Consider the following 24599-nt stretch of genomic DNA (forward strand, 5'->3'; position numbering starts at 1 on the left):
GAAGGCTTGCCATTCAGTCAATATCAATGGCGGACCAAGAGTCGGTGGTAGCGATTCGTAAAGAAATTGAGGCCTTTATAGTCAAGCTAAAGGATGGAACCTTTAGCAATGACGAGGTAAGTTACACACTGTTAATCATAATGCCTACACAGGTACATGCCGTGTTAGCCACGCTTCGGCGACTAGAAACCTTGGATATTGACAGAAGCATGCTTCAAAATACGCGCATAGGTGTAATATTGACAAAACTAAGTAAATACGATGTTGAAGGCATCGATGAGATCAAGAATCTGGCATCCAACTTGACCACTAGGTGGAAAGATTCATTGCGTAGGCAGGCTTCAGGCGACAACAGTCTTGAATCTAGTTCATCAAAGCGCAAAAAGAGCGATGCTTCTACAGATCAAGCTGCTGCTGAGCCCCGTTATCGTCATTCGTATCACAATGATGATATCCGTGATAAGGCAATTATATACCTTTTCAAGTCACTATTGGCGGGAAAGGAGAATGTGTATGACCATAAAAAGGCAGGTCGTTTAGCTTACGACATGGAAGCTGGTTTGTTTTCAAGATACCTCTATAATCAAAACAATCAAAAGGATTATACACTTAAGCTGAAGTCGATTGCCTTTAACCTCAAGGACCCAAAGAACTCGACCTTCAGTGACAAGATATACAATGGAGATATAGAACCGAGGTCGGTTGCTATTATGGAAGCTGCTGAAATGGCCAGTGAGGAGAAGAAGATGGAGCGCATAAACATACTACAGGAATCACTAGAGGCATGCCAGTCAGACTGGGCTGTGAAGAACATATTATTGTCCAAGGAGGGCAAGAAAAAAGGCCAGTTCAAGTGTTTAAAGTGTCATTCCATGGAAACTGTATATTACCAGCTTCAAACTCGGTCTAGTGATGAGCCCATGACCACATTCGTAACATGTCTTGAGTGCAACAATCGATGGAAGTTTTAATGTTTCATGTATACATCGCATAAATGAGATTAGGATATATCTTTGTGGGTATTCGCAAATATAATACAAGTCAACGCCAAGGCGTTTATATAGTTCAGTATGCGCGAATGGTACCTCTAGTTTTGGCATTGTGCCATATGAAAGAGTAAGGTACATAAAAACCAAAGTAGTATATCTACCAAAAAAACAGATTCGCTTTGTTTACGATACACATCCTCTAGTAGACCACAGGCATGACATTCCGTACTCTACGGCGCACAAGATATTACACATTGTGATTAACAAAAACCAGATACACGACTTAATATCTAGATTTGCTGTTAGATGTACAATAACGCTTAAGGACTCCAGAGCATAGCTTGCACATGCTCACCCAGAAAATGATGTAATAAAGATTAGATTACGTAATACCACGCCTTTAGGATGGATTGGCGGTGCATAGGCATTTCATATGCACCGCCAACTGAGCAAACTCCTAGGAAGACATCTCACGGTGACATACATACCTCATCGGCTTATCCATTCGACACTCCCAGCGATAATGCAAAGCCGCCAAAGTACCAAAGATGGCAGTACATTGTAGGAGTCAACCCCGAAGATCAGGCTTATTACTTACATCTCCTGGAAGGCAGTGCCAATACAGGTAATGTAATCAATACCAAGCCGCTGTCCATCGTGGATAAGGAAGCGCCATTACCTCGATACTATTCAGAAAGTATTGATGCTGACTATCCCAATGAAACTCTCAAAAAACGTACGGAGGCGTATAAGCAGCCTACGCTGGATCACAGTGTTACGCCGTCATTGGACACTTGGCTCAATTACATCGCAGTGAAGTCCAGGGAGCTCGTCGCCAACTTCCAGCGCAACGCCTTGGGGTTGCCAGAGTCTCTGCTCGCACGCATATCGTACAAGCAGGAACTGGAAGTGGCAACTCAAAGTTGCGAGCTGTTGTCTAAGCTCAGTTACATAGTACAAAAAACTTCTAGTGTCCATTGGCGTGATACCAAGACAAATGCTGGGATAGCTTACATGTTTGTGATAATACTGTTTTATAAGGGTGTTATTATACCGGAATTTGACCACGTACTGGACACGGTAAAGTGGATTAAGACGTGGTCCAATGACTACCTACGTATCAATGATATTGAGCACAACTTGAGTGTTGAGGTCCATAGAGCCGTGTCTTTGGAGCCCGTGTTTTGGGAATACATGACAGGCGTTCTTCTACAGTCTAAAATGACTCACGCGAGATTCCTCAAGGTTACGCAATTCTTCTTAAAACATCTCACCGAGTCTCTAGATGATACGAATCGTGACACCGTTGAGAATTCCATTATTATTTTACTTACGGAATGCATTTTGCCACGGTTACTTCTATCTGGGCATTACGACATAGCAGTTAACATTATACGCCAGTGGTTAGGGTACAATATCTTCGGTTCCATTGGCCGCCCTCACTTTGGTATCATGTCGAGGCACTACCTGCTCTATGATTTACTCAGCGTAAATAAGGAATGCCCAGTGGACAGAGGGTTGTTACTAGATTTGTGCGAGTTGGTGGATGAAATGCTAATGACACGAGAAGGAAACACTGAATTAGGCTACCTTGGCCCATTGGACTATTGTAATGTAAATCCCGTGGATACTGTGCCATTCATACCTGTACCTCTTTCAAACAGTAATATTACCTCCTTGTTACTACGTATATTAGATCTCCTTGGATCCCAGTCTATAGATCGCTGCAGCAGTGAGTCGAAATGGTACAATTTCGTCAACGCCATTGTTATAAAGACGCAATGTTCATTGAATTTACAAACTCTCTTGTTGCTTCACGTGTTTATAGCACGTCCGAAGTCAATGCTTATATCGCACTTGCTCATGCTTGCTTGTGGTTCCAAGGAAGTGGCAAAGCTGTTGCTAGCACTTCATGTTAACCGCGCAGACCTCTGGGCCACATACTGCTTCATGGGATTGGATACCGATGAAGCCTATAGGGATTCCATCGAAGTATTCCCTTGTCATTACCCACTGCTGGTTGCATACACTACCTTCTGTTTAGAGCGTGGTATACCAACAAAACAAGCCATCGAGTATATAGTTGACTCCCTGGACAAGAAAGCCACGAAAAGTAGCGAGACTCTAGGTAGTATTATACCTTCGAAGGACTGCGCATTGGTGTTGCTATGGACGCTGAATAATGCAGATTATCTCACGATGAGAGGATACATGAGACAATGGAAGCTGAAAGTGAGTAAACTACGGGAGCAGGACCTGGTGCATGTCTTAAAGGCTGTTTGTTTGATGCCGGGGCTAAAAATGGGCCACAAGATGGCAGAGTACATAATTGGTCTTTATAGCAATAACGAGAAGCTCTGCACGATATATGTTAAGTATTGCATAGGCAGGGCCAACCGGCCAGCTATACGACGTATGCTGTCCAGGGAAATGGTGTTATCACAACTATCTATGGCAACTAGGCATATTGAACAAATAGTTAATTACTCCCTAGGTGGAAGGGTATATACCGCTTCCGTAAGGCTCATGCTGTTGTCACGCATGGATACATGCCAGACGCCTGTGCATCTTATACTCCATGAGCCCATGCCCTTCCAATTACCGCATGTTAGATTGCTGGTTTATATACTGGAGAACACTCCCCGCGGCTGCGACGCCCTGGATCTAGTAGTTAAACATGCTGGATTTGCCAAAGTACTGTGGCTAATCCTCTTCAAACATCTCTTGGCATCTAGCGATATCGTTAAGGAGGATATGGAAATGCATGGAATTAACACATGAAGCTAATGTATAAAGTGTGACCATTGGGACATAGATGTACTATAAATACACTACCACGGGTATGCATACATCAAACCTACATCATCATGCTTCCATCTTCCGAGACAGATAGCAGTGCGTATTCCCTATCGCTGCAAGGTAAGGCGGCAATGTCCAGGACAGTTGACTTGTGAGGCCTGTTTTTGGCAATTACCTTGCCATTCTTTATCGCAAACAATGCACCGAAAATGGAACTAGCAGCGATTACTGTAGATGAAGGTACCCAGAGTACCCTAGTCAGACGTTCAGATAAGAGAACCACATGTAGTTTGACCATGCGTTCACAATCCCACGTAATGACTTTACCGTCATGACCAATACTTACAGCAAGTGTAGATTCAGACCCGGAGCAAAACTTAACGTCTTCTACAGTGTCTTCATGATCATCCAGGAACGATGCGGTAACGGTATTCTTAGAGAGTTCTACAAAGTATAATCCTCCATCATAAAGACCGGCAATGGCCAACTGAACTGTGTTGTGACAGTCTACACATGTGATAATCTCACTGTGGAGATTCACATCAGCAACAGTACCCACGGTACCGTTGGAATATCGTACTACACTCAAATGCCCGTTGTCACCACCCAGTACCGCAATGTTGTTACCATTGTAACTGCAGAATTTACCACATGAGTTATTGTCCGTGGTTGAGATGCACACTGAGGTCTCTGCCTTGGGATCCCAAATGTAAACCATGTGACCAGAGCCACCAAACATGACAGCACTGGAGTCCTGCAACCACGATATCCATTCAATACCTTCATTAGAACCGTTTACAGTAGATATTTGCTCGTAGTTACCTCCCCTGCAAGAGTAGGCAGTGAAGAGACCATCCATACAACCCAGAGTTAAATATGCTCCATCTGGAGAATACGCACAGCAACTGACAGTTTCAGCGAATGGACCCAAAACGGTTTCCTTAGAATCCGAGCTACCTGAAAAGTGATTAATGTATCATAAAACTTGAATTACCGTTGCTAGCAGCGAAGTCAACCACTAGACACTTGTCGTCCCTGGAGCCAACTGCCACATGGGCAATGCCGGGAAATGTAGGATGTACCGACAGTGCAATCAATTCAGAATTAAACTCTTTGGTCCAACACACATATTTAGTGTCTATAGGCTTGCCGTGACCGGATACCTCATCTTCATCACTGTCTTCTACTACACAGTCGTCCTTTACATAGAAGACATCGTCTTCCACGGCGTCCTTTTCAAACACATCATCTGGGTTTTCATTCGCCATTTTGGAAATAAATGTGTAAATCAATATTAGTTGTATTTATACGCTAAATTAGAAAGTGAACTACCCCCTCATGACGCACTAGAACAGCGTGTTTTCCAGCTCCATATAGTTTCCATAACATTTATATCAACATAATATCGCATTGAAATGTCACTAGAGGGTTTGCTCGAGCTGCAAAGCCTCAGTGTCAACGCCAAGGTTGCACAGATACTCAAGAATCATCTAGACACTGACCATCCAGTAAGTACCATTGTTTCATCTAGAATACTTCACTGCAGGACTTGGTTGACTTCATCATACACTTAGCGAAACGCGCGCGGAATGCAACTGAGTTTAACAAACTTCTAGATGAAAATGATGCTGAGATGCCCTTGGCACTTGGTGAACAGCTATTCAATACCGTGATGGCACTGAGCACAAACCAACCACGTGGTGGTACGTTTCCCGATTATTTGATACTCTATTCATATCTAGGCACATGGGATGATATCATATCATCTGAAAATGATGATCGTCTCAACTTTCCCGCACTATGTATGAAAAACATCGCAACGCAAACACAGGATATATATAAGTTAGAACCTAAAAAGGATGTAAGTATTTTGCGCATGTTTATATATATTCCAGGGCGAATTGTCTGAGGCTGCTAAGAAGTTGCTTGAACAGGAGACTGTTGCCAGCTACCAGAGAGACCGGGGGGATGATGTAAGATCAAGGAGCGACCGATATGCACGAGATTATCATGATAGGGATAGATATAGTGACAGACACCATTCTCGTGGTGATGAATATAGGCATAGAGATCGTACTGAACGAGTATATCGCAACAGGGAGGACAGAAGTAGAAGAAGTGCCAGCAGCAGTCCCGAGTCATTACCCTACCTAGATGATAAAGGTGCAATATTTAAGGGGCGAGTAACAAAAGTGGTAGAGTTTGGGGGTTTTGTAAGGTTCAAAAGTAAAAATGGCATTCACTCCGGTTTGGTCCACGTGTCTGAGATACTACCGGGAAATCGCAGACTTTCTGAAGCAAGTGAAGCCTTGAAAGAAGATATGGTAGTATATGTAAAGAAGATTGGTATGAAAAACGATAAAATAAGCTTATCAATGAAATCAGTTGACCAGAAAACAGGAAGAGACCTATGTAGTGGACACCAGGATTCCATGCAGTCTTATTACACCATGGGAGCCCCTATGTTGCAGAATACTGCATCAAGTTCTGACGCTATCTTAGATTACTCCAATGGCATGGACGGCAGGAAGCGCCGTATGATGACTGACCTTGAGCGCTGGGAGCACCAGCAACTTGTAAACAGTGGCGTTCTCCCCAAGAGCGAACGTGTTGCAATGGACCTGGCTGCTCAGCATGAACCTGAGTTAGATGAAGAAATAGATATCGAGATCAATGACGCGTGTCCCACGTTTCTGAAAGGACAGACCAGAAGATCAGGTATGTCTGAGCGGTGCTTGTACTAACTCCTTTTGCAGGCATCGAACTGTCACCCATAAAGATTGTATCGAATCCTGAAGGATCACTAGCAAGGACTATCGCAACAAGTTCCACTATTGCCAAAGAGCGTAGGGAGACTGAACGTATGCAAGAGGACACTATACAGCGTTCTGCCGGTGCTGGCAGCATGACCAACAACAGCACGTCGCAATTTATGGAAGAGCTGCGTCGCATGAATATGAAACAACGCAGAGAAGGTGCATTACATGATAAGCGAGATCCTGGCACTCGGAAGGATGGCCACAATGCCATCAAGACTATCCAAGAACAACGGGAGTCTCTGCCAATCTTTGCATTGCGCGACGAGCTTTTGCAGGCAGTGCAAGAAAACGATATTTTAATTGTAGTTGGAGAGACAGGTAGCGGTAAGAGCACACAGATACCTCAGTACCTTGCTGAAAGCGGTTATACATCTGGGAGTGATGGAGAGTCCATGGTTATTGGTTGCACCCAACCAAGAAGGGTGGCTGCAATGTCTGTTGCCAAACGTGTGTCGGAAGAAGTTGGCTGCAGATTAGGGCAGGAAGTAGGTTATTGCATCAGGTTCGAGGATTGTACCACGAAAGATACGGTGATAAAGTTTATGACCGACGGTATGCTGCTTCGCGAGGTTTTACAAGATCCCTTGCTGGAACAATACGCTTGCATCATGCTAGACGAGGCACACGAACGTACCATTGCAACCGATGTTCTATTCGCACTCTTAAAGGTAAGCATCCACTTGACCGACGATGAACAGACAGCATAAATACACAGCTCTCTGGACAGGTACCGGTCGTATAGCAAAGTGCCAATAGTGCTTGCAGTGTGTTGTTATACATTAAGGTATACTTGGCCACATCAATATGCAGAACTGCTGCAGCAAGCGTGAAAATTTCAAGTTAATAGTGACTTCCGCCACCCTGGAAGCTGAGAAGTTTTCGACGTACTTCAACGATGCCAGCATCTTCTCTATACCGGGGCGCATGTTCCCCGTGGAGATACTTCACACCACTGACCAAGAAAGCGACTACATGGAGGCATCGCTGATTACCGTGCTCAATATCCATCTCAACGAGCCGGCAGGTGATATCCTACTGTTCCTGACCGGACAAGAAGAGATTGACGTGGCCTGCAGGACACTGCATGAGCGTATGAAACGTCTGGAATCAATGTCACCTCCGCCGTTGATAATTCTGCCGGTATATGCAGCATTACCCGGGGAGATGCAAGGGGCAATTTTCGAGCCCACCCCGCCAGGATGCAGAAAGTGCGTTATCGCTACTAACATCGCGGAAGCGTCACTTACAATAGATGGTAAGCTACATACTTCCCGGTTCCTATTTTGTCCCAGGTATTTTCTATGTCATTGACCCTGGTTTTGCCAAGGTTAAGCGTTACAATCCGCGTACCGGGATGGAGTCTCTTGTGGTAGTACCTATATCGCAAGCCAGTGCTAAGCAGCGTGCTGGTAGGGCTGGAAGAACGGGCCCTGGAAAATGCTACCGACTATACACCGAGGATGCCTACAGATCTGAAATGCTGCCTACAGCAGTACCGGAAATCCAGCGGACCAATTTGGCCAATGTGGTCATCCTATTAAAAGCAATGGGCATCAACGATTTCCTCAACTTTGATTTTATGGACAAGCCGCCTGTGGAGACTCTGATCGATGCTTTGGACAATTTGTACCATCTAGGCGCCTTGGATGATGAGGGCCTTTTGACCCGTTTGGGTCGCAAGATGGCTGAATTTCCAATGGACCCCAACCTAGCCAAGATGCTGCTGACGTCTGTAGACCTCGAGTGCTCCGATGAGGTTATCACCATTGTCTCCATGCTCTCGATACAGAATATATTCTACAGACCACAGGACAAACAGGCGGAGGCTGACAGAGCGAAATCTAGATTTACACAAGCTGAAGGTGACCATTTGACGTTGCTCTATGTATATAATCAGTGGCGCAAGAACAAGTTTTCCTCTGTATGGTGTCATGAAAACTTTCTCCAGGTTAGTTGTTGCCATATGCTGACACTATCACTCAGTCACGAGCACTCTTAAGGGCTCAGGATGTGAGGAAGCAGTTAATATCTATTATGGACAGGTATCGCTTCAAAGTGGTGTCTTGTGGCAACAATGCTGAGGTGATTTCTAAATCAGTCTGTGCCGGATACTTCCATCATTCAGCTAGGAGGGACCCTCAAGAAGGCTATCGCACAATTGTAGATCAGCAAAATGTATTTATACACCCGTCTTCCGCGCTGTATAACAGATCGCCAGAGTATGTCGTCTACCACGAATTGGTGATGACCACCAAGGAATACATGCGCGACCTCACTATAGTAAAGGCACAGTGGCTCTTGGAGTTAGCGCCTTCAATGTTCAAGCGCTCCGAAGGAGTGAGTAAGTCAAAGATGGGTCAGAAGATTGAGCCGCTCCATAACAAGTTCGAGGAGAAGGATGGCTGGAGGTTGTCAAAGCGCCGTGGCTAGGTGCTATCAATGTTACCTATATTACACCTGTGGTAATATTTGTGGCACAGTACTATAGATAGAGCGTTCACTGTTGGAACGTAAGCTAATGTGGCCATACATAGGTCCATTAAATGTAATTCATGACCTAATGATTCATGTAAAAAGGACTACGTTCATAGTGTTCCGCCTAAGTTTTACACTTATAGGAACTAATATATATTGCGATTGGTGTTATATCACATCTCTAGCGCCCGATGTCGTCGTGTACCGATTCTGGTAACTCCCCGACCACAGATATGGCATAGCATCCTGGTATTACATCAACTGAGATATATTTTATAAATCAGATATAGCAAAATACCCAAGCTATTGTAGCGTGCAGCCCAAGATTTCTGTGGATCCATAATTGATAGTAACCCACTGAAATTAGCAGTAGTACAGTCTAGTGTCCTCCTCCTATCACCATCCATCTGTAGGTATGGACAGTTTGCACAGCCGCGTTCAAAAAACTGAATACAAATGAAACCGAAATCAATACAATGACAATCAAGTATCTACCGAATCCATTACGTACCTGGTCCTCACTCATGATTAGACGGCATGATAGACAAGCACGTAATTTAAAAATAGCATGATCGCTATCACCACGGCGGGTACGTCTGATAAGTATTAAATATGTAAAACAACATGAATAAAGAGATAACCGAACAAGCATATGTAATAAGCATGTTTTTTCAGACCCAGGTAAGTACCATGTCCAGAGAACCCAAACAGTAATACATGTTCAAAGCACACAAACAGTATTACATGACCAGACAAAATGTGAAAACAGTTTAAGACACAATATGTCAACTACATAACCATCTAGAAATTGGCATACCTTGGCACAAAATCGAATTTGCCACCGTAGTCTTCATTGTCATCTATTAATTCATCTTCTCTGTCCAAGTGATCGGACGAAAACATATCTGTATATATTAAGGTGTTGAAAAATATAATCCCACCCCTTTGGCTCATGTTGGTAGATATAAAAGGCAGATTCTACGAGAAATGGTCTGTTATGTCACATCGATATCCAATAGGGTATTACTGTTTCGACAGTATATATTGCGATGCTCTAAAAATAGCGTTCTATTATGTATATTAGTAAATATACACAAATACGTGCTTTAAGCACGATATTATGGAATGCTAGAGCCGTTATGGGTACCTTCTGTTATGACTCGATAGACTTTACTTCCACACACTTGATCTAACATAAGGGATACATAAGATATAAAACTTAACATGCATAGATAGTGTGATATTTGCACTGAGGACTTAGTTTGAACTATGTATAGAGAAAGCCTCGGGAGGAGGCGCGGTTCCTCCTTCAACCTGTATGACCAGGTCTTATGCATCAATCGCGCGCTGATTATATCTCCAGCAACGATACATGGCAACTGGAATCCTTTGTCTATTCCAGCAGAAGTCAGCACTAAAGTAATGTGGGAGAATGACCATGGTATCGAAGATCGCAATTTGTGGCTGCCAAACTCCAATCATTTGGATACAACCTTAAACCAAGCAACTAAAACGATTTCTTCTGTATACGTCAACCTTTTAAATGATGCATTATCTGAGGTTACTAAATTGGAAAAGGAACTTGCTGACCAAAAGGCGGCTGAAGAGAAAGCAGCATTGCTTGCTAAAAAGCAAGCTGAAGCATCAACCAATGATGCTGATCTAAATAATAACACAGAGAAATCAATATCGCACTCAGAAGCAAATGGGACGCCATTATTGGCACAATCAACATTTTGTTTTGCAGATGGTAGCAATGCGATGGCTCTTAAGGCAACATCGGATATATCGGGGAATGTCTCATTATCAAATAGCGGGTCAGACTTATCATTACGCGACCTAGATACTGCTAGAACTGATACCAATGTATCCACTACAATGGATGAACAGAAACCCTATTGCCCTAATAATGCTTATACACGGCAAATAGATGAATACCAAAGGGAGTATGAGAATTTGAAGAAGGACTATGATACTTACGTTAAGAGTACAGATCCAAATATAAAGAAAACACGGATCGATATCGCAAGACAGATTAATGCCACGGTGAATAAGCTGGCGAATACACAGAAGCAGATTAACCACTCGTATAATACATTGGTTAATCTGTCAAACCAATACAAGAATGATCCCAGTGCGCTTACATATTTGACTTTCAGGGTTATAGACACGGTATTGGAACTGTGTGAACCCGGATGCCAAATGTACCTCAATCCGAAGGCAGTTTGGGCCTCAGCCCATTTAATACGCGGTTTGATGTCATTGCACAACGGCTGCAGGGCAATATACTGGTCACATGTCAAGCGTGACTGTCCCTATGCATTGCCGAGGCTATATGAAAGCAGCAGTGAGAAGGAACTTGAGGAACTGCACAAGTGTAACATGGGGAATGTTAACTCCTATTTGAAAAAACAGACGGCTATAGTGAGGTTCCATTTAGCGTTATTAGTTGTAACCGAAGATTCTCGTGGAATTTGGTCATGGTTTTCTGGGTTCCTTAATGCATGTACTAGAAGCGTCTTTAGGATACCGTTATCTGGTATTATCAGTACTGCGCTGTCTACTGCAGCTTACCAAGGATTCCGGACGTACCGAGAGCAATTCAGGAAGGTAAGTAGAAATCACGTTATGTAACACCCATACCACAGCTGCTTTTTCTTTGTGAAGACATGTTTAACAAGGGTTGTTTCATGGCTTCAAACTGCGAAGCAGCAGAGATGTACCATACTCATATGTCGCACTTCTTCAAGGAGTTCAGGTGGGTTTATCCATAGCACCGTAAAGATGCTCCTACAGAAAAACTGGGATAATTGAGATGCCGGATGGTTTTGAGATGAAGGAATGCGAGGCCGAGCTGCAACGTGATTGGTGATGAACGAATTAAGTACTCATATACCGCACCATTCTCAACGAACATTTAAACGTCAAAGTTATGTGTTATATATATAGTAATGTTTATCTCCAAGACATTGCGTAACTATGCCACGTTTCGGCTAACGCAGATGATACTGCAATAGCAGACGACTCAACCAAGTTGTTTGCGTATTTGCGTGTTGTCGAAATGCTATTTGCACTTAAAAAGAATTTTGATTCCATCTTGATTATATTATCCAGGTTCACATTATGCAGTTTAGAGTCCAACAAAAGGTATAACATCGTAATTATAAGCTTAGCATGGTGACGCAGAACTGAATAAACAAGGTAAAAACGCATTTTAAACTTGTTATATAAAAATGAATTATAACCTCCCATAAATTTCAGCAACTCCTTGGACAGCTTAAATGGTGCCGCTGGTAACGGCTTAGGGTCAGCACCTAGAATGTATCCATAATCCACATGTATTACATGACCACTTCTGGATATGATTAAGTTGTCATTATGCCTATCTCCGACACCAAGTATATATGTTATTGCGCTGTAAGCAGCCAAACTACCGACAAAGTTTAAACGCCTGCAAAACTCTTCGAATGCAGAAGGGTTGTCTTCAAATACATATCCACCAATGCTCCCGTAATCATTCAGTATATCTGACAACGCCTTAGTTTCATCTACAATATCCAGGAACCCATCATTATGGCTTGTAGGCACGACCTTATACGTAAAGATGTATGATTTAACACCGTGTCCCTCAAGCAGGGTACGACATAACATTGCAATTTGCTGACACAATTGATCTAACCGAAGGTCATCTTTATATTTGAATAACACCCTCTTTTCCATCCTCATGGGTGTATCATATTTCCTCCACTCGGTAGGAGTATTATGCGAAATACTACCATCTTCCCTTGTGGTATCCGTTCCCAAATTAAGTAATCCAAATTTCAAAATTAGAGGGCATTTGCTAGTTTTAATGACACGACACTTATCTTTTATCAAAGATTCTATTTCCCACCGAGGATCAGTGAAAAATGGTATCTGTGCATTAAATAAAGTGCTTCCATCATCACCAACGTATGGATCCAATCCATAAAATGCGTCAGCAGTATGGCTTCTAGAAAACGATTTTGCAATAATCTCAGCCTTTTTACGATATGATATTGTCTCACCATTCAATGGCTTCATTAAAGCACGCAACGAATCTCGGAATAGTTTTTGCGCTTCGATACCTTCGAGAATATCGTTTCCATGTTCTTCATTTTTAAGCTCCCTTAAGAATTGATTTTTGTAACCTATATCATTATCACGTAGCCAAGTCTCTAATGCCCAGTATAACATTATCGCAGTTGTACGTTGCTTGGAACCCAAGGATATTAACCGATTCATCACATAACATGATCCGTATGCATTAATCAATTGTGGGAATACTCTAACCAAATCATCGATGCCATATTTTCTGAATATCCTCTCAGTAGCATATATTCGTATAGCTTCGGGTGCCCTTGGTGGGCAGAAGTCCTTTGACAAAAGCTCCAACATAGTGCCCAATGTAGGATACTTCCACCTATATATAGCTTCTAGAGCATAGATAGTTTCTTTTTGATCGCGCCAATCTACGAAACGAAGGAATGTCGGCAAAGTATCACTGAATTGCACCAATATGTGGGTGTATCTCCACATAAGTTTGTTTATACTACGATAGCTTACCGATCCCAGTGGTGTATTAACAGATAAGGAATCCAACCTATCAGGGCATACTCCTACACAGTAGAGTGGTGTAGACAACATAGATTTTAGAAAAGCTACATCACGTGATTCCGGTAAAAACACCCTGCCCTTGGACGTTATAAATATACCGCTGTATACAGAAATATTATGGACCATGGTTTTGCAGATTATTTCATCATACCGGAAAAAATCTTCATTTACATCAACATCAAGATCAGTTGGCATTTCGAAGGTAGGTATGGGCATCTGTGGTAGGTGACATTGAGTTGCTTTCAATGAATCTACAGGATCATCCGATGTCATAAATATTGTAGAAACCCTTCTTACAGCAAGTTTTGCCGTCCTAATCTCAGCTTGCTCAAATATTTGATCGGCAATAAGGTTGACACATATTGGCCAGTGATCAATAGCGTCGGCTGAATTCTGATTTCCTACGTATTGGTCCGAAATTTCAGTATTTCCAGATAATGCCATTCTAAATTGTAGTATAGCATCGTCTTCCTGCTCCAATGGTTCAGTAAAATCAACAATACCCACTGTCATAAGTGCAATATACTCCACCTCTCGACATGTATTCATAGCATTCATGCGGGAGTAAGTAAGCATCTGCAAGTAGAAATATAGAAGATACCTGTATTTACCCATTTTAGCCGAAGTTAGGAATGGATTGTATTTAAATATGAAATAAACCAAGCTTTTAAGTTCATTTTGGATTTGTAGTGTATGCGTCGAACATATTTTACGTTCTTTTACTTTACAACAACAAGAGAGTGGAGTGCACCTATTCAACGGTGATATGACTATCTTATTTTCTTCACTAAACATCATCATATCACTCTGTACTTTATGTGTTCCGGTTATGAATTCAGTCGCAGATGTAGCAAACAATTCACCACCAACATAGATTTCTGCCGATAATATAAGAACGCAATTAGGAATGCATTCCGGTGTTAATCTGAATCTCAATAACGTATTGATATGTAATATAATAGGAATCTCTATTTTCCTGGTATACGACTTTGACCCATCCTTACAATGCTTGCATTCCCTTTTCAACGCTTTTTTCACGAAGGAGTCCATAAATTCTGGAATCGTATCACCTCTATGTATTCCTATAGTTTTCATTAATTTTTTATAAACAGCCGATAGACGTTCGTTATTTCTTTGATATGATTGATTAGACGACTTTACCTTATACTTAACAAGACGCTTTAGTGCGAAACATGGAACTGACTTGGGTCTACGATATATTTTGCAACGCATAAAATTAACACCGCTCAACGGTCTACGATTGGAGCCTCCCATGTACGTGTTTCTATGTTTAGTTCTGGGCTTGGGTGAATCTGGGAGACAGCATGATTGGAAAATGAAGTCACCATGCTTAAGTTTAATCTCTATAACATCCGATACTCGACGTTGATCAGTGTTTATCGCGCATCTAAGGATCACATTGTTATTATATGTAACGTTCTCAAAGTCCCAATCATTCTCCGGTATATATTCATCACGCGGTGATGTGGGTTCTGTATCACAACCTATGGCTGAAAGAACATCGCTTGATATAGACAGGTACTGCGAAGGAGGTACCCTCTTATACCCTTCTGGCGGCAAAACAACATTACCCTTTCCGTTAAAATCACCTCTTACTTTAAGGTGCTTAGGTTTACTTATGAATATCAGTGACCCTAAAGACACAGTTAACTCATTTGAAGACACGACTCTACAATGGATCCTAGGATCCGGTGGTATGATATCCTGCTTCAAAGAAGCTATGTGACACTCCGACACTAGCTGTTCAACCTTCATCTCAACGTACTCTTAGCCATATGGAATCTGACGCTAGAAAAACACGATTCATATCACTTATAAACAAAATCCATTTCTACTCCTTTACATATAAACAATACACATTATATATTATAAAAGAATCAGTAATACATACGTAAAACAGAGGTTACAGGCCTGGAGGCCATTCAAGGCATGTGTGTGCCGTTAATTAACAAGAATACACCAATGTATCATTCATAGACACAATAGTTGTAATGAATACCGTCTTTGTTGTACGATACATTTAACTATATTGTGAATAGGGTGTGATGTGTCCGGTGGAATCTCCTGTACTACGCATATCCACATAGTATAACTAACTCGTTTTGTTTAGTCATATCTTGTGATTCCACAGATGAACATAAGACAAATGACATGGCAAACATAATTGGCTTTGCACGCACGCCATTCGTCCCTATTTTGGGTGCCTTTGCACAGGAATCTAGCACTTCACTAGGTATTCTATTAACGTGTATATATACTTTATGAAACAGGCATCAGTGCAGTCAAAGGTGCTATCAGTAAAGGAATCGTTAACGCAAATGCAATCGATACACTAGTGCTATCACAAGTTATTACCGGTGGGACTGGTCCTTCACCATCTAGGCAGATTTCAAAAGGAGCTGGTAGTCATATATGTGCCGCTTGTATAAATGTTCAGGCCTTCCAAACACAACAAAATGTATGCAAATAAACCACTTGTGCACTTCTGGGTTGAAAAGTGTTACAATTGCTACTGATGGAATCGCATTGGGCAAATCGCAACTCACGGCAGTGGTGGGTGTGGAAAGCTCGTCGCAGTCACCGTACCTATTAACGTATGTTGGCATTGTATAGTACAATGGAATGCAGAAAAGCGAGAGAGGGTGGATATGGACTGGGTGATGGTGTCCTAGTAGACCCCCTAACCAGTGACGGGTTTTCCTCGCCTTGCATGGATCCTGATACATTCCTTAAACACGTTAAGATAACAAACGCGGAATTGTCACAATATGTTCAAGAGATGTTTCAACAAACAGCTGCATGTTACAGTGACGGTATAATGCAGAATGAGATAATTCCTGTCGTGGTGAATCGTGGGTTGCATGATTATGTCACCATTAGTTTCAGGCAAGAATAATCACAAGTATGGCGGGTTATGGATAACTCCGCCACAGCAAAAAGTATCGGAAGATATACTACCCAAATTGCACAACCCCAAGAATCTTTCTGGTAGTATAAAAACAATATGTACCTTGGCTGATGGTGCTGCATGTTTACTACTGGCAAATGACGATTTCGTGAATCGGCTGGGTATATCACCATACGCACGTATACTTAGTTACTGTGAAGAGAGTGTCGATGGGTCTCAGTTTCCAAAGGCACTGGTCGGCGTCATCAAGAAGATTATTGCCGAAGTGAATCACAGGGTCGACCTATATGACATAATGGATCAGTATGCTCTCTTGTCGGTATACGCATCTAGGAATCTGGATATAGATCATTCCCGTATAAACACAAATGGCAGCACGATTGCAATCGGGCACCCAATGGGTAGGTTTAAAACGGAAATACATAAAATACCGCCCGACATCTCATAATCTATTAGGCGCCACTGGAATACGCCAGACAATATCTTTGGTAACTGCTTTACGAGCACGTCAACTACGCTACGGCTGCGTAGCTGGTACCAATCTGTCGGGTGATGCGATAGCCATGCTGATAGAGGTTTGCTAAACAGGGTCTATAGTACCCAAGTAATATACTATCTCATCCAGAATCAAACGTGATAACGCATCAATGCGTTGTTCACTGCACAAGTCGATATCCTATTGACAAAGTACCACGAATACTGTAGACATAACATTCATTAAAAGTTAAAAAACATGAGTTTACAAAACTATTGTGTCACTACCATTAGTTATTAAAATGCAGAGAGAACGAAGTAGCAGAGAGTGGCCACAGTCAATCCGCCAAAGGTGAATGATGCAGACTTGGATGGGCCATTGAGGTTACTTGTAGATTGCTCAGTTTGAGGTGGGCTTTGAGGAGATGGAGCCTGGGATGGTCGGTTTTCGGGGGTTTCTTGTTGGGGTTGTCCACCTGCAGATTCAGATGTGTTCGGTGCAGCTGGTTTGGCTCCAGGAGTTGCTTGCGGGGACGAAGTAGGGGAAGGCGTTTTTGATGGCATCTTTTTCAAGAGTTCTTCATATGTATTGAAAGCCTTGTACATTTTCATGAATGGGGATTCACTGTCTAAATAATCATTGCAAAATTTGACCAAAAAGGTGTAATCCTTTACGTTAGCATCCTTTGCGGATATATGCTTTTTGTAATATTTAGTCACTTCTCCGTTTTTATCCGCCAACAAACGTTGAGGGTTGTCATTGAGGAAAGCATTAAATTCAGTAAGCATTGTTTTTATTAAGGGTACTCTTTCAAGAAGAGATTTGAAAATCTGATCTTGGTCCTGAATTTCTAATTCTCTAAGTACCTCGTTATCAAATAAGGATGTTTCAAATGGAATTTCTTCTTTAAGAACAACTAAAATGTCTTTTAAAGCTTTAAGAGCATCACGAGAACAATCCGAAGGCATATCGACTTCCTTGAACTTTTCTTCTAAAGATTCTTTATTTTCATCATTAGTTAAAAATTTAACATAATTAGCCACCTGCTTCATTTCATCATGAAGTGTGGTCGACAAGGTGTCCTGTGATTCCTCAGAAGCAGACACAGACAGTAGGGATGCACAGCAGCATGCTGTTAACAAGAAGATTTTCCCGATCATTTTCGCGAATGTAATGGTAGAATTCTACACATTGACAGGCCTCTGACAAACTGTGTAGCACAACATTGCATTCATATATAATTGAGCACTATAAATGTTGATTTTCTAATCCTTCCTTTCATCATCATGTTTGATATAAATATACTAAATTCGCACATCGTTATATGGTCGCATGTGGATGTATCCCATCTATCGTATGTACATGTGTATTACAATTTCACTTTTATTCGTTAAGAATTAAACAGACGCAGGTTTATATTCTGCAATATGCTAGTATTTTAATTTTTACGATATATATGCTTAACTTTATTTCCATTAAAGCCATTCTTTTGTTTGCTTAGCCTATTGCAGCTATCTCTGTTTGATGCCATCAAATATCAATGTTACAAGAGATGGAAATGCAATCGCACACTGTTATATCCACAACAAATTAATCAGCTATCATTGACATTGAATATGAACTACCTGAGATTCCAATATATACCACGTATTCTGTTAAATGAAACGACAAAGTTATAACAAACAGTTTGTGCCGTGCACAGTATTGCTTATAACTTTTGGTACTCTGCTTGTTGTAGATATGTCTATACTATTGACGAAGTACCACGAATACTGTAGACATAACATTCATTAAAAGTTAAAAAACATGAGTTTACAAAACTATTGTGTCACTACCATTAGTTATTAAAATGCAGAGAGAACGAAGTAGCAGAGAGTGGCCACAGTCAATCCGCCATAGGTGAATGAAGATCCGGCTGGCTTGGTTGTACCCTGTTGTCCTTGGAGGTTACCTTCAGGTGTCTGAGTAGGTTTGGTTGGGTGGTCAGCTTGGGATGGGCTTTCAGCAGTTGGTCCCTGAGGAGAGGGAGCTGCGGGAGTGCCAGGTGCAGTTGAATCCTGAGTTTGTTGGGTTTCAGCAGGTCTTTGCGGGGGTGAAGGAGCTGCGGGAGTGCTAGGTGCAGCTGAATCCTGAGTTTGTTGGGTTTCAGCAGGTCTTTGCGCGGATGAAGGAGCAGGGGAAGATTCTTGTGCTGGCTTCTTCTTCACTAACTCATCATATTCATTGAGATGCTTATATAGTCTCATGAATGGAGATTTACTGTCTAGAAAATCGTTGCAAAACTTGACCATAGTTTTGTAATCCTTTACGTTAGCATCCTTTGCGGATATATGCTTTTTGTAATATTTAGTCACTTCTCCGTTTTTATCCGCCAACAAACGTTGAGGGTTGTCATTGAGGAAAGCATTAAATTCAGTAAGCATTGTTTTTATTAAGGGTACTCTTTCAAGAAGAGATTTGAAAATCTGATCTTGGTCCTGAATTTCTAATTCTCTAAGTACCTCGTTATCAAATAAGGATGTTTCAAATGGAATTTCTTCTTTAAGAACAACTAAAATGTCTTTTAAAGCTTTAAGAGCATCACGAGAACAATCCGAAGGCATATCGACTTCCTTGAACTTTTCTTCTAAAGATTCTTTATTTTCATCATTAGTTAAAAATTTAACATAATTAGCCACCTGCTTCATTTCATCATGAAGTGTGGTCGACAAGGTGTCCTGTGATTCCTCAGAAGCAGACACAGACAGTAGGGATGCACAGCAGCATGCTGTTAACAAGAAGATTTTCCCGATCATTTTCGCGAATGTAATGGTAGAATTCTACACATTGACAGGCCTCTGACAAACTGTGTAGCACAACATTGCATTCATATATAATTGAGCACTATAAATGTTGATTTTCTAATCCTTCCTTTCATCATCATGTTTGATATAAATATACTAAATTCGCACATCGTTATATGGTCGCATGTGGATGTATCCCATCTATCGTATGTACATGTGTATTACAATTTCACTTTTATTCGTTAAGAATTAAACAGACGCAGGTTTATATTCTGCAATATGCTAGTATTTTAATTTTTACGATATATATGCTTAACTTTATTTCCATTAAAGCCATTCTTTTGTTTGCTTAGCCTATTGCAGCTATCTCTGTTTGATGCCATCAAATATCAATGTTACAAGAGATGGAAATGCAATCGCACACTGTTATATCCACAACAAATTAATCAGCTATCATTGACATTGAATATGAACTACCTGAGATTCCAATATATACCACGTATTCTGTTAAATGAAACGACAAAGTTATAACAAACAGTTTGTGCCGTGCACAGTATTGCTTATAACTTTTGGTACTCTGCTTGTTGTAGATATGTCTATACTATTGACGAAGTACCACGAATACTGTAGACATAACATTCATTAAAAGTTAAAAAACATGAGTTTACAAAACTATTGTGTCACTACCATTAGTTATTAAAATGCAGAGAGAACGAAGTAGCAGAGAGTGGCCACAGTCAATCCGCCATAGGTGAATGAAGATCCGGCTGGCTTGGTTGTACCCTGTTGTCCTTGGAGGTTACCTTCAGGTGTCTGAGTAGGTTTGGTTGGGTGGTCAGCTTGGGATGGGCTTTCAGCAGTTGGTCCCTGAGGAGAGGGAGCTGCGGGAGTGCCAGGTGCAGTTGAATCCTGAGTTTGTTGGGTTTCAGCAGGTCTTTGCGGGGGTGAAGGAGCTGCGGGAGTGCTAGGTGCAGCTGAATCCTGAGTTTGTTGGGTTTCAGCAGGTCTTTGCGGGGATGAAGGAGCAGGGGAAGATTCTTGTGCTGGCTTCTTCTTCACTAACTCATCATATTCATTGAGATGCTTATATAGTCTCATGAATGGAGATTTACTGTCTAGAAAATCGTTGCAAAACTTGACCATAGTTTTGTAATCCTTTACCTCACCATCTTCCTTGGATATATTTTTTTTGTAATATTCAGTCATTTTTTCTTTCCCATTCGTCAACATATGTGGAGGATTGTCATTAAGAAAAGCATTGAATTCACTAAGCATCTTTTTTATTAACGGTACTCGTAGAAGAAGAGATTTGAAGATCTCATCTGTGTCCTGATATTTCAAATTGTCGAATACACTGTTATCAAATAAGGAGGTTTTAAAAGGAACTTTCTCTTTGAATGAATCTAAAATTTCAACAAAAGCATTAATAGCATCAAGAGAGTTATCGGAAGGCATATCGACATCCTTGAACTTTTCTTCTAAAGATTCTTTATTTTCATCATTAGTTAAAAATTTAACATAATTAGCCACCTGCTTCATTTCATCATGAAGTGTGGTCGACAAGGTGTCCTGTGATTCCTCAGAAGCAGACACAGACAGTAGGGATGCACAGCAGCATGCTGTTAACAAGAAGATTTTCCCGATCATTTTCGCGAATGTAATGGTAGAATTCTACACATTGACAGGCCTCTGACAAACTGTGTAGCACAACATTGCATTCATATATAATTGAGCACTATAAATGTTGATTTTCTAATCCTTCCTTTCATCATCATGTTTGATATAAATATACTAAATTCGCACATCGTTATATGGTCGCATGTGGATGTATCCCATCTATCGTATGTACATGTGTATTACAATTTCACTTTTATTCGTTAAGAATTAAACAGACGCAGGTTTATATTCTGCAATATGCTAGTATTTTAATTTTTACGATATATATGCTTAACTTTATTTCCATTAAAGCCATTCTTTTGTTTGCTTAGCCTATTGCAGCTATCTCTGTTTGATGCCATCAAATATCAATGTTACAAGAGATGGAAATGCAATCGCACACTGTTATATCCACAACAAATTAATCAGCTATCATTGACATTGAATATGAACTACCTGAGATTCCAATATATACCACGTATTCTGTTAAATGAAACGACAAAGTTATAACAAACAGTTTGTGCCGTGCACAGTATTGCTTATAACTTTTGGTACTCTGCTTGTTGTAGATATGTCTATACTATTGACGAAGTACCACGAATACTGTAGACATAACATTCATTAAAAGTTAAAAAACATGAGTTTACAAAACTATTGTGTCACTACCATTAGTTATTAAAATGCAGAGAGAACGAAGTAGCAGAGAGTGGCCACAGTCAATCCGCCATAGGTGAAAGAAGATCCAGTAGGCTTAGGGGTCTCGGCAGGTTTGGGAGGTTGTGCTGCAGTATTTTCTCCAGACGATGGAGAGGGTGTTTCGGCTTCCGAAGTTGAAGAAGGATTGATAAATCTGTAGTCATCCTTTTGAGCTTTCCTTGTTTCGAATTTTATAAGTTCCTCCGATGCGATTCTCAAAGCGCCAGAATCAGTGATGAATGCTTTGTATAGGTTGCTTAATTTGTCCTTATTATATTCACTCTGGTCATCGTAAATATTATCCCAGTAGTACTGTCTCAAGTCGGTGTCCAATTTATCGGAATGTTTTGCACTCTCTCCCACAAAAGAGTTAGTTTTTTCAATTATGATTTCCATACCATATATTGCCTCAATCAGAAGCTTCAACAGCTCTTCATTAGATTGCCCTGAGAGATATTCCAAATCGAGTGTGTCAAAGTCCGATGTGTTGAAAGGTGCATCGGTTTTGATTAATTGTTTTACAGCCTTCAGAGCGTCATGTGTTTTAGTAGCCGATGTAGCTTCCATGCCAACAGCCTCAAAATTCTTCTCAAGAATGCTTTTCAACATGCTTTCATCAATGCTGCGCATTACATCATACAACATTTTCATATCATCAAACAGTAAATGACTCCCATTCACCTGCTTAGTTGGTACAGCCTCCTCTTGTGGAGATGCCACTGCATAATTGAAAAGGATGGAGCAGAATGCAACGGTTATTATGTTAAAAGACACCATTTTTACGAACAAAATGTATATAACCCATATAAAAAAGTCTATTTATTAGATCTATATATCATTAAAGATTATAAAATATCGATCTTAGAGCACGGGTTAGATTCCAAAATTATTGTACATCTCCAAATATCTATCCCTCAAGATACACTAAACCAAACTAATGAACAGTAAGTGTTGATGTAATACAAAACTCGATACCTATGAATATATATGTGCAGTATTCTTGCATGTATATTTGTATATCTTGGCTGCTATCCCTCCACGCTAGGGTAGCATGAAAGCCTTAAAGATATTCCTGATACTCTAATCATATACACACATAGTTGTGTCTTTAAAATTAAAAAATAATACGATTATAAAGTTAACAGGATAAGTTTGTATTTCTTAGTTGAACTTCCGTCTGTTATGTCAACCTCCATGTACTCATTAGTGTCCAAGTATAATTTTATCATTTAATTGATATCATTAACACGAATTGTTGTACGTCTTGTTTGATGGATATATATCTTACCATCTTGTTTGTTTATGCGATAGGTCTACGCCAGGTGATATCTCTGGTAACTGCTTTACGAGCACGTCAACTACGCTACGGCTGCGTAGCTGGTACCAATCTGTCGGGTGATGCGATAGCAATGCTGATAGAGGTCTGCTAAGCAGGGTCTATAATGCCCAAGTAATATACTATTTCATCCAGAATCAGACCTGATAATATATCAATGCGTTGTTCATCGGAGATGTTGGTCTTGTATATTAATATATTATCATATGTTTCAATGAATTTAGCTAACTCGTGCTCGACATCCACTGCTATATCATCGCAGATGTTGCTTGTATCCATAATCAACATCTTGCAAGCCATGGAGTCCTTGTTCAACAAGAAGAATTCCGACGCACTGTTGAACCCCGTACGATGCTTAGCGTAGTTGGTAATGTAAATAATCACATGTGCATTTGGAATGACTGTTATGTTATTAACGTTATCTATGTTGTATTCATTTCCAGGTGGAGAGAAAAAGTCCAATATACATCCTTTATACCAGTTTCGTCTTCTAATTTCAGCAAATATACATTCCAGTGGCACTTTAGCTATATATATGTCACCCGAGGCAACGCTTTGCTCACTAATTTTGTCACTTTGTTCATCTAATGAATTGCTCTCTAGCTCTACTAACGTTGTCTTAAAATCGTATATGCTAGACAGATGTTCTGCAATCGTTGAACATGATAAAGCATCATCTCCCACTATCAAAATACGATGTGCACGTTTTTTAGAATGTCTAATATCCAGAATCCCGAATAAAACCTCTAACATAGTGCATTATGCATTCAAGCATAGACCAACGTTCGAGTAACGAATGACTATGTCTAATTAGACAGATATCAGCATAAATATAAACTGGCTTTTATTCTATTGAATTAGATAATATTTAACTTTTGGGTATACATGTGTATGCAAATGAACCTGATACTGCCTGCAGAATGTAATGCGTTGCACATAAATTCCATTACCAAATATTATTGTCTTCTACACATTTATTGAATTTGTTCAGATATCGACTTTAAACA

The 24599-nt window shown here is 40.7% G+C and overlaps 14 protein-coding genes across 14 annotated transcripts; 6 read left to right on the forward strand and 8 right to left on the reverse strand.

Moving 5' to 3' along the window:
* Positions 1-6: 6 nt before the first annotated feature.
* Positions 7-997, forward strand: BBOV_I002910 (Transcription factor S-II (TFIIS) central domain family protein). Its single transcript, XM_001608891.2, has 2 exons — positions 7-116; positions 153-997. The coding sequence occupies exons 1-2, from the start codon at positions 27-29 to the stop codon at positions 969-971; spliced, it is 909 nt and encodes a 302-aa protein (XP_001608941.1). The 5' UTR covers positions 7-26; the 3' UTR covers positions 972-997.
* Positions 998-1334: 337 nt separating this feature from the next.
* Positions 1335-3830, forward strand: BBOV_I002920 (uncharacterized protein). Its single transcript, XM_001608892.2, has one exon. It carries the CDS (start codon positions 1395-1397, stop codon positions 3768-3770), a length of 2376 nt encoding a protein of 791 aa, XP_001608942.1. The 5' UTR covers positions 1335-1394; the 3' UTR covers positions 3771-3830.
* BBOV_I002930 (WD domain G-beta repeat domain containing protein) lies at positions 3566-5086 on the reverse strand. Its single transcript, XM_001608893.2, has 3 exons — positions 4783-5086; positions 3851-4745; positions 3566-3720 (listed from the first exon to the last, which is right to left on the reverse strand). The coding sequence occupies exons 1-3, from the start codon at positions 5054-5056 to the stop codon at positions 3693-3695; spliced, it is 1197 nt and encodes a 398-aa protein (XP_001608943.2). The 5' UTR covers positions 5057-5086; the 3' UTR covers positions 3566-3692.
* Positions 5087-5178: 92 nt separating this feature from the next.
* Positions 5179-9041, forward strand: BBOV_I002940 (RNA Helicase associated domain (HA2) family protein). The gene is made up of 8 exons (XM_001608894.2): positions 5179-5296; positions 5335-5491; positions 5531-5649; positions 5684-6506; positions 6545-7275; positions 7418-7862; positions 7900-8555; positions 8591-9041. Exons 1-8 carry the CDS (start codon positions 5204-5206, stop codon positions 9035-9037), a joined length of 3471 nt encoding a protein of 1156 aa, XP_001608944.1. The 5' UTR covers positions 5179-5203; the 3' UTR covers positions 9038-9041.
* Positions 9042-9248: 207 nt separating this feature from the next.
* Positions 9249-10146, reverse strand: BBOV_I002950 (transcription elongation factor SPT4). Its single transcript, XM_051767624.1, has 5 exons — positions 10024-10146; positions 9900-9987; positions 9594-9678; positions 9381-9528; positions 9249-9343 (listed from the first exon to the last, which is right to left on the reverse strand). Exons 1-5 carry the CDS (start codon positions 10034-10036, stop codon positions 9264-9266), a joined length of 414 nt encoding a protein of 137 aa, XP_051622982.1. The 5' UTR covers positions 10037-10146; the 3' UTR covers positions 9249-9263.
* Positions 10147-10269: 123 nt separating this feature from the next.
* On the forward strand, positions 10270-11969 carry BBOV_I002960 (nucleoporin GLE1). The gene is made up of 3 exons (XM_001608896.2): positions 10270-11692; positions 11731-11840; positions 11879-11969. The coding sequence occupies exons 1-3, from the start codon at positions 10352-10354 to the stop codon at positions 11952-11954; spliced, it is 1527 nt and encodes a 508-aa protein (XP_001608946.2). The 5' UTR covers positions 10270-10351; the 3' UTR covers positions 11955-11969.
* Positions 11970-12005: 36 nt separating this feature from the next.
* BBOV_I002970 (phosphatidylinositol 3- and 4-kinase domain containing protein) lies at positions 12006-15634 on the reverse strand. Its single transcript, XM_001608897.2, has one exon. It carries the CDS (start codon positions 15491-15493, stop codon positions 12038-12040), a length of 3456 nt encoding a protein of 1151 aa, XP_001608947.1. The 5' UTR covers positions 15494-15634; the 3' UTR covers positions 12006-12037.
* A 196-nt stretch (positions 15635-15830) lies between these two features.
* BBOV_I002980 (Thiolase N-terminal domain family protein) lies at positions 15831-17240 on the forward strand. The gene is made up of 6 exons (XM_001608898.2): positions 15831-15971; positions 16009-16140; positions 16176-16332; positions 16367-16590; positions 16625-17047; positions 17103-17240. The coding sequence occupies exons 1-6, from the start codon at positions 15890-15892 to the stop codon at positions 17228-17230; spliced, it is 1146 nt and encodes a 381-aa protein (XP_001608948.1). The 5' UTR covers positions 15831-15889; the 3' UTR covers positions 17231-17240.
* A 137-nt stretch (positions 17241-17377) lies between these two features.
* BBOV_I002990 (merozoite surface antigen-2b (MSA-2b)) lies at positions 17378-18331 on the reverse strand. The gene has a single exon (XM_001608899.2). It carries the CDS (start codon positions 18279-18281, stop codon positions 17418-17420), a length of 864 nt encoding a protein of 287 aa, XP_001608949.1. The 5' UTR covers positions 18282-18331; the 3' UTR covers positions 17378-17417.
* A 589-nt stretch (positions 18332-18920) lies between these two features.
* Positions 18921-19961, reverse strand: BBOV_I003000 (merozoite surface antigen-2a2 (MSA-2a2)). The gene has a single exon (XM_001608900.2). The coding sequence runs from the start codon at positions 19914-19916 to the stop codon at positions 18966-18968; it is 951 nt and encodes a 316-aa protein (XP_001608950.1). The 5' UTR covers positions 19917-19961; the 3' UTR covers positions 18921-18965.
* Positions 19962-20053: 92 nt separating this feature from the next.
* On the forward strand, positions 20054-20288 carry BBOV_I003005 (putative integral membrane protein). Its single transcript, XM_051767238.1, has one exon. The coding sequence runs from the start codon at positions 20081-20083 to the stop codon at positions 20255-20257; it is 177 nt and encodes a 58-aa protein (XP_051623898.1). The 5' UTR covers positions 20054-20080; the 3' UTR covers positions 20258-20288.
* A 285-nt stretch (positions 20289-20573) lies between these two features.
* On the reverse strand, positions 20574-21574 carry BBOV_I003010 (merozoite surface antigen-2a1 (MSA-2a1)). Its single transcript, XM_001608901.2, has one exon. The coding sequence runs from the start codon at positions 21549-21551 to the stop codon at positions 20601-20603; it is 951 nt and encodes a 316-aa protein (XP_001608951.1). The 5' UTR covers positions 21552-21574; the 3' UTR covers positions 20574-20600.
* A 618-nt stretch (positions 21575-22192) lies between these two features.
* BBOV_I003020 (merozoite surface antigen-2c (MSA-2c)) lies at positions 22193-23237 on the reverse strand. Its single transcript, XM_001608902.2, has one exon. The coding sequence runs from the start codon at positions 23031-23033 to the stop codon at positions 22236-22238; it is 798 nt and encodes a 265-aa protein (XP_001608952.1). The 5' UTR covers positions 23034-23237; the 3' UTR covers positions 22193-22235.
* A 409-nt stretch (positions 23238-23646) lies between these two features.
* BBOV_I003030 (uncharacterized protein) lies at positions 23647-24393 on the reverse strand. The gene has a single exon (XM_001608903.2). The coding sequence runs from the start codon at positions 24343-24345 to the stop codon at positions 23683-23685; it is 663 nt and encodes a 220-aa protein (XP_001608953.1). The 5' UTR covers positions 24346-24393; the 3' UTR covers positions 23647-23682.
* Between the last annotated feature and the right edge of the window lie 206 nt (positions 24394-24599).

The sequence above is a fragment of the Babesia bovis genome, chromosome 1 (genome assembly GCF_000165395.2).
Source record: "Babesia bovis T2Bo chromosome 1, whole genome shotgun sequence".
In the NCBI taxonomy this organism is placed as follows: Eukaryota; Apicomplexa; class Aconoidasida; order Piroplasmida; family Babesiidae; genus Babesia; species Babesia bovis.